Genomic DNA, 8950 nt, shown 5'->3' with positions numbered 1-8950 from the left:
TTATTTAAGGTTAGGTAAAGGTTTTCCCCTGACATTAAGTCCAGTTATGTCCGACTCTGGGGGTTGGTGCTCATCTCCATTTCTAAGCCAAAGAGCTGGCATTGTCCATAGACATCTCCAAGGTAATGACTGCAAGGAGCACCGTTATCTTCCCGCCTGAGTGGTACCTATTGATCTACTCACATTTGCATGTTTCGAATTGCTAGGTTGGCAGAAGCTGCGGCTGAGAGCAGAAGTTTATGCTGCTCCCTGGATTCGAACCTGCGACCTTTTGTCAACAAGTTTAGCAGCTCAGCGGTTTATTTATTTATTTATCATTCAAACTTATATGCCGCCACTCCCCTGGGGCTCAGAGCAGCTTACAAGAACAGGCTAAAATCTAACACAATTTAAAAACAATTTAAAAACAACAATATCAGAGATCAAAGGCCTGTCGAAACAGATATGTCTTACATGCCCTGCAGACAGCTGATAGGTCCCGCAAGGAACGGACTTTGGGTGACAGAGTATTCCAGAGTGATGGTGCCACTGCTGTTTAACCCACCGCGCCACCAAGTTGGGCTCTTCGAGGACACCAACCTCTGTGTCATCCACGCCAAGCACATCACAATCATGCCCAAGGACATCTAGCTTGCCCGCCACATACACAGGAAGAGGGCCTAAGGCACATTCCTATACAGACAAATCAAACCCAAAGCCTTTGTTTAAAAACCCTCAAAGAGGAGCTTCCGCCTGACTCCAAGGCAGAGAGTTCCACTATTGAATAAGTCTCAGGAAGGTCTTCCTAATATTCATGGTCAGGAAGTTCTTCCTAATATTCAGATGGAATCTTCTTTCCTGAATTTTTAACCCATTGCTCTGAGTCCTAGTCTCCAGGGCAGATAACAACAACAAACCTGCTCCTTCCCGAGAGTAATCTCAGAAAATGAATGTGCAGTTCTTGCACAATGAAAGATTGCATCTAGATCTCTGAAACATTACTCTTAGTCCTTAAAGGAGTGTACAAGCTGCGGCCTTTGGCCTTGCCCTCTATGATCCCTAAACCTGGTGGCTCACATCCACTTTTCCCTGCATTGGGAAAACAACACTTGATGGTCGGTGCAAGCTTTTACCTCTAAATGCATCCAGCACACCCTAGATCTCAGCAAGCATGAGACAGGATTTAAATCTTAAGGGTCCCCTAAAGAGTCTAAAGTCATCACATCTTTAAGGAAGGTCAGCCCTGTTTATTATTTGGATGGGATACATTCAATAAATATTGGGTGCTGTAGGCTATTATTCAAAAGTAAGTAGCAAAGCCACATGAGTATTCCTTACCTAAGAAAATTCCTGTGAAATTGAACACATATGCACACACACCAAGGCCCCTTCTACACTGCCATATAAAATCCAGATTATCTGCTTTGAGTTGGATTATATGGCAGTGTAGACTCATATAATCCAGATCAAAGCAGATAACGTAATAATAAGCAACAGATTGTGCACTGCTTCATTGTAAAATGTTATCTCCGGGGTCAATGTCCTAGTTCTTCATATGCTGAACTCCCAAAGATTTCAAGCAGATAAGATTTAGCTGAGGGACTAGGAAAGTGAATCCCCAAAGCTATTAGTGGCAAAACATGTATAGGTATTTTGGGGATTCTGTGCAGGACATTTGAGGTAGAAAAATGGCTGTTCACTCCTGCTCTTCCCTCCCCTCCTCCAGGATTTGCTTCTTGATGAACATGGACATACTTCAAAAGGATCAATCATATGGATCCCATAAAGCATTCAATTATATGAAGTGCCTCCTATAATCTGGTGTAGTCTGGATAGGCTTCCCAACTAAAAATGTTCTACAGTTCACAAACAACTGGTTCCAGATGGTATCTGTGAGAATTCATCCTGTGAAGTTATCAGTCTTACAACTAAAAATGATTTTCGTGTCCCAAAGTTCTGAAAAGGGACCTGCGATGCCATTTTTAAAGTGACCCTTTTATGGTACAGGATAAGTTGTGATAAAATATTGAGGTTGTTATGCATAAAGAAGAGCCAATCTTGCTGAAAACAATCAATAGTTTGACACTGTGGCCCCATCTACATTGTCATATAATACAGTTCAATGGAGTTAAACTGCATTCTGAAACTGCATGGCACGAGTGGGTTAAACCCCTGTGCCAGCAGGACTGAAGACCGACAGGTCGCAAGTTCGAATCCAGGGAGAGCGTGGATGAGCTCCCTATATCAGCTCCAGCTCTCCATTCAGGGACATGAGAGAAGCCTCCCACAAGGATGATAAAACATCAAAAACATTCGGGGGGCATCCCCTGGGCAATGTTCTTGCAGACGGCCAATTCTCTCACACCAGAAGTGACTTGCAGTTTCTCAAGTTGCTCCTGACACGACAAAAACAAAACAAAAACAAACAAAACTGTGTAGATTGGGCATGGGATAATCCCACCCTACAAAATGAGTTATATATTAACTGATAAGATTATATAGTTGGCAAAGGATTTCTTCTTTGGAAGCTTTTAAACAGAGGCTGGATGGCCATCTGTCAGAGGTGATTTGAATGCAATATTCCTGCTTCGTGGCAGGGGGTTGGACTGGATGGCCCATGAGGTCTCTTCCAACTCTTTGATTCTATGATTCTTGGTGTTGTTTCAGAATGTGGGTGCTATTTTTTTTAAAAAAAGTAATATCCACTTGCATATTTCAAAAATAAACTGAAAATCAAGTTGCCAATATTTTACTGGCTTGGCTATACATTTTTCCTCTCTTCTAGAACCCAGGGTCTAATTCCAGACTCTTTAAACATTGGTTAGACAGGCAATAAATGGCTGCAAGAAATTTTAATTGTGCATAATTTTCAAATTTAAGAGGCAGTATGTTTCAGAGTAGGAAGCCCCCAGAGGCACAGTGGGTTAAACTGCTGAGCTACTAAACTTTTTCAAATCCGGGGAGCGGCGTGAGCTTCCGCTGTCAGCCCCAGCTCCCTGAACAAGCCATTCCTTGCATATTTTCCTTTTCTTTTGAAGGCCACATTTCCCTTTGTATTCTTGTCTAAAAATATCTTCCCCGCACGAAGATCCACTGAAGTTTTCCACTTCTTATCTCACTTTGGAGCCCTTTCCCCACCAATTAATCTCAGTCCTTTCTAGCTCAGTTTCCTAGTGAGCAGTGGGTTAAACTGCTGAGCTTGTTGACCGAAAGGTTGCAGGTTCGAATCCGGGGAGCGGCATGAGCTTTTGCTGTTACCCCAGCTAAAATTATAGCTTTAGTCATGAACAAACTTGCTCAGAACGTCTTCAAAAAGAGACATGGTGACTATCTTCTGGGTATGCTCCATCCAGATTTCCTGCATTGAGTGGGGCTGGGGGCTGAATTCAGTGGCTTAAGGGACCCCTTCCAACTCTATGATTCTATGGTTTGAACTTACCCTTGTGATTTTGAAGAATTTCTTTCTCATGTCAACCCTGTATCTTCTCTTCTTCTCTCCCCCCTCCCCGCCATTTTTGATCAAATGCATTAATATACAAAGGATCACAGAGCACCATAAATTCTGTGCTTTGTCCAGCTTTGTTTTTTTTTAATTTTTTGTTAGTTTTTAATACCAGCCTTCAACTATATCTCCAGGTCAGTTGGAAACAGTTTGCCATTAAAAGTTACAAACATTCAGACCATTTAAAGCTAGGTAGGGGAACAATACTTTGAAATCTTGGCTTAAAAAAAAAGAACACCAACTAATTGTAAAACACACCAAAGAGTTCTGCAGTTGTAGTCTTTCCCTTGGCAGGAGACTGTCACAAAATTCAGCCCTTTGTATTATCCCTTATCACCAGACGTAAAAAATATGTGTTACACTCAGACAACTCTTTCGTAAACCAGTGAAGGCACTTCCAAAAGATGTTTAGATTGAAGTAGCTGCCATCCGCAAAACTGAGGAGCACAGCAGTTGCAAGCCCACAAATACAAAAGAAGGGATAATAAAACAGTTGTCTGATAGAAAGTATAACAGGAATGATAGCAATCCAGTAGTCATCTTCAGCAGTGTAGATGTCCTGTTAAGTTGAGCTCTGTCTATACATCTGGGAGGCTCTAAATGGGAATAGAAATGAACTCTGGTCATTTGATTGGCTCTCCAAGTTGGATCACAATGAACACTGCTCATTAAGATCACAACATGTATATAAGCTAACTGCAATCTATTTGGGCTGCTTGTTGTAAGGAAACTCCAGGGGTGCATCTTATATTCTGTACTAGAAGGGGCCAGGGGACAGTTCCATCTCATCTCCTGCATATGTCATCAGTTGGGGACCCCTCCCCTCAGCACCAATTGCCGCTCTGGACCAGAATGAAGAGAGAGGGGGCCAGGGGACAGTTCCATCTCATCTCCTGCATATGTCATCAGTTGGGGACCCCTCCCCTCAGCACCAATTGCCGCTCTGGACCAGAATGAAGAGAGAGGGGGCCAGGGGACAGTTCCATCTCATCTCCTGCATATGTCATCAGTTGGGGACCCCTCCCCTCAGCACCAATTGCCGCTCTGGACCAGAATGAAGAGAGAGGGGGCCAGGGGACAGTTCCATCTCATCTCCTGCATATGTCATCAGTTGGGGACCCCTCCCCTCAGCACCAATTGCCGCTCTGGACCAGAATGAAGAGAGAGGGGGCCAGGGGACAGTTCCATCTCATCTCCTGCATATGTCATCAGTTGGGGACCCCTCCCCTCAGCACCAATTGCCGCTCTGGACCAGAATGAAGAGAGAGGGGGCCAGGGGACAGTTCCATCTCATCTCCTGCATATGTCATCAGTTGGGGACCCCTCCCCTCAGTACCAATTGCCACTCTGGACCAGAATGAAGAGAGAGGGGGCCAGGGGACAGTTCCATCTCATCTCCTGCATATGTCATCAGTTGGGGACCCCTCCCCTCAGCACCAATTGCCGCTCTGGACCAGAATGAAGAGAGAGGGGGCCAGGGGACAGTTCCATCTCATCTCCTGCATATGTCATCAGTTGGGGACCCCTCCCCCCAGCACCAACTGCTGCTCTGGGATAGAGTGAAGAGAGAGGGGGCCAGAAGACAGTTCCACCTTGTCTCCTGTGCTATTCCAATAATATAATGTAATGTAATATATTGTGTGTGTGTGTATAAAATATTTATAATATTATAATGTAATGCAATATAATATAATACTACTACTACTAATAATATGATATTATAATTATATATTTATATTACACATAATAATATTACTAATAATGTTACAATATAATGGTATAGTACAATATAGGAATATTTATTACTGATATTTTACTATGGTAATAATATAATATATTGTATGGATATATATCTTGTAAGCTGCTCTGAGTCCCCTTCAGGGTGAGAATGGCAGCATATAAATGTCATAAATAAATACATACATACATGGAACTAGATAAGTTTAAACACTAGCGATTTCTCCATGCCTTTCGGGAGATAATTCCCTAGAAAACAACTCTTCTACAGCTGCCAGTAGCTCTGGACCTTCAAAAGCAAAGACTGGCCTTTGGTGTCCAGTGGACAGAAAACTCTGTTGCTCTGCATGATCTACACCTATCAAGGCAAGAACAGAGCAAGGGAAGATTGACCTGGATTCAACTGAATGACATGCCTGTTCCACCATTTAATTCTGGCCTTTCCAAACTAGCTTCTGAAAAATTGGAAAAAAGAGAGAAAGGGAAAACCCCCATAACAGGGAGTCCATATGCTCCTGTTACCCAAAACCATGCCACCTCTCTTGGTCTCCCGATCTAGTAACTTGGCCCATGCTTCTCCCCAATTATTGCTCCTAGGATCCAGGTTTCAGACTTACCAGGAAAGTCCTACTAGAGTGTTTTCCGTGCATACTTCCTGCGGTTCTTGTCATCCACTTGTTCTATGTACCACGTCCCTGGAAACAAATCTTCCTTGGAACCATGAGGAGTGTGGTTCACTGTGGAAAGATGGAGCAAGGATAGGTAAGGTGGAATGGCATTAGTCACTGCTTTCATTGTTTGGATATATGGACAGAAAATGTTTTGAAGCCCTGTACGGCTCAGGTCCAGGCTGTTTGGAAGATTGCATGAACCTGGCCGGGCCCTGAGATCCTCAGAAGAGTCCCATCTTTCAGTCCCATCAATATCACAAGCACGAGTTGGTGAGGATGTGAGAGAGGGCCTTCTTGGTGGCTGCCCCTTGATTCTGGAACTCTTTTCTTCCCAGTGAAGCCAGAATGGACCCCTTCCTGCTGTCCTTCCAGTACAGGCTAAAATTGTTCTCTTTTAAAGGAGAAAGTTTTTAACAACAAGCTAGGAGAGTGCTATGTAGTGTTTTAATATTTTTAAGTGCTTTTTAATGGTTTTGTGTGATTTTAATTGTTTTTATATATTTATGTTTAATTTCACATCAATATTTATATATTCTAGGAGGTAATTTATTTATAGGCAATTTATATTGCCTTGTTTTTATTGTTGGGAGCCACTTTGAGTCCCGTTTAAATGAATAAATATTAGGATAATGGTTCAGTATACACACATGCTTTGCTTCATGTACAAACCTATTCAAGTTCAAGTTCACTTTATTAGGGTGTACAAACCTATTAAAATACTAGTCGTCCCCTGCCATGTGTTGCTGTGGCCTAGTCTGTGTATATGTGTTTTTTGTGTGTGTATATTTGTGTATATGTGTATATATGTGTTTTTGTGCATGAGTTGTAATGTTTTTTATTTTTTGGCTTTTTAAATCTCTTCCGCTGTGTTTTTCAGTGTCTTTATGAGTGATGGTCACTTGTTGGCCTGATAGGTGTATTGTGTCCAAATTTGGTGTCAATTTGCCCAGTGGTTTTTGAGTTATGTTAATCCAATAAATGAACATTACATTTTATTTATATAGATTTAATAAAATTATCATTAGGCTATGTGTATAAGATGTATATGAAACATAAAGGAATTCTATATTTAGACATGGGACTCATTGTTAACATATCTCAATATGTATATATATAAAAATACAGGTTAAAAAAACCCTCCAATATCCAAATTATTTCTGGTTCCAAGCATTTTGGGTATTGGATATTCAACCTGTAATGAAAATATTTTTTTATGGTGGGGGCAGGCCTTTTGAAGCAAAATCCTTTGTATTACTATATCTAAGAGAAAGAAGAGCAATGGCAAGAGAGTTACTATATAAATGCACCAGCCTTCTTCCCTTGGTGAGTACTTCCTTTAAATCGTGTAGTCTGTTAACTAATCTGGATTTTTTGGGCAATGGCAAATATATATATATCTGTGCATTGATTGAAGTTCTTTCAAGTTTCTGTATATGAAAGAGAAAAGCCTTTAGCTCAGGATGATGCCTTAGAGCTGTTTTGCAATGACATTCCTCAGTCCCAGACCTAAGGGACCAAGTCTAATTTAATGTTTTTCTCCCCTAGAGAAATGCATAACAATGAAAACGTTTGAAATTTTTAGTATCAGAAATTAAGTAGTATTTGCCAGAAGCAACATAGTTGCCCTTCTGACACTGATGTCTCCATGTTGGGATAAAATTTTCATGGGCACCTTTACATGTAAGTGGTGCTAATGTGGCTCATACGACCTCATCACATTGATCAGGTCCAGAATTGTGATTCGTCAACCTCTATGGCAAATCTGGGTGGCATTGGGGCAATCCTGGTGCCCTGGATGCCAGCTGATGCTTTCCCATCCCATGTGGAAAAGCACTGCCACTCTGCCGAATCCACATGGTTCCTAACAGAACATGAGGCAGCTTCTGTGTTGGTGGCCCACAGAGCCCCACCAGAAGTCGCACTACATTGTATGTTAAGTGGGACTTCATGGGTGAACTGGCGCAGAAGTGTCCGAGGACACTTCTTCTGCCCCGTGTGATAAGTTGGTATTTCTTCTTATGCTTACCCAAATGATGAGTGTCCTCCCTCACTTTCATGATCTCAGCAAACTTCTCAGGAGGAACACATTTTCGAGAGTTCAACCGAACTTCCAGATCTGAAAGACTGGATACCAGTTTTTCCAGAGGAGAACCTGGAAAAAAAATAGGAGACACCAGCTTTCTAGTTAGGACATCTCATATCTTCCTAGAGAGCTCAGCAACAACCACCCCTCCCAAAGCCAACTATTTTTGTTTTATTTTGTCACACATTCTAGTTTCTATCTCCTTTGTCAGATGCCAGAAAATATACAGCAGGCCACCAAACTAGAAAAGCTCCTTCATGATCCTTCCCCAGAAGGTTCTTCAGTTTCTTCATTTAGATGAGTAGGGTAGGCACTATCTTGTATATCAGTCCAATCTATTTCAGAGCTGCAGTTTAGCTTGTTTCATTTGACAGACACCTCCTGTATCACAAAGCATATTCTAGACATGAATGTACATCTGCTTTCTGTACCTGAGGACTTCTCTGTGTACCATGTTGCTGTTGCTTATTTTCAATAAGAAATTAAGTCCTGTGATAGCTTCTGCCCCATGAAAAGGAATGTTATTACATGGGCAGAGCTAGAAAGTAATAATTTTAAAAATATTAGATGGAGTCACTGGTTATGGAAGGCCAAAAGGGATGTATTATTGCAAATATTATGATTGTTCATTGTGTTATAACTTGAAAAATATACTTCAGAAATACTAATGTAAACTTTGACAAAATTCATTTACTTTTAAAATGCCAAATTTCCCTAGAAAGTAAAGTAATATGACCAATTTAGTGAATCCATACCAACAAAAAGGAACATCATTCCCACTTGTCACATTACTTTGGAAATAAAATATTATCCTAGAGCAGTATTTTAACTGTATTCACCATTCCCAAAGGTCAGAGGCTCCATGTATGTAACGATTTTTGGCTTTAGTGGAATATATGTCAACGAGTATGTTTGTTCAAAGCTAAATCAGAAGTGCAGATTTCAAATGGTTTTGCAAGCAGTCCAAAATATCTCAGG

The 8950-nt window shown here is 41.3% G+C and overlaps 1 protein-coding gene across 1 annotated transcript in view; it reads right to left on the bottom strand.

The window, feature by feature from the left end:
- Positions 1-3561: 3561 nt before the first annotated feature.
- HMGCS2 (3-hydroxy-3-methylglutaryl-CoA synthase 2) overlaps positions 3562-8950 on the bottom strand; it is a 30957-nt gene continuing 25568 nt past the window's right edge. Inside the window, exons 8-10 of the mRNA XM_060774319.2 lie at positions 7916-8041; positions 5836-5955; positions 3562-4077 (exon numbers count right to left, since the gene is read on the bottom strand). Of these exons, the coding sequence (XP_060630302.2) occupies positions 5849-5955; positions 7916-8041 (233 nt within the window). The 3' untranslated portion in view covers positions 3562-4077; positions 5836-5848. The remainder of the gene's footprint in view (positions 4078-5835; positions 5956-7915; positions 8042-8950) is intronic.

This window comes from Anolis sagrei, chromosome 4 (genome assembly GCF_037176765.1).
Source record: "Anolis sagrei isolate rAnoSag1 chromosome 4, rAnoSag1.mat, whole genome shotgun sequence".
NCBI lineage: Eukaryota > Metazoa > Chordata > Lepidosauria > Squamata > Dactyloidae > Anolis > Anolis sagrei.
Note: the sequence above shows the minus strand (reverse complement) of the source record. Positions and strands in the feature narration are given on the sequence as shown.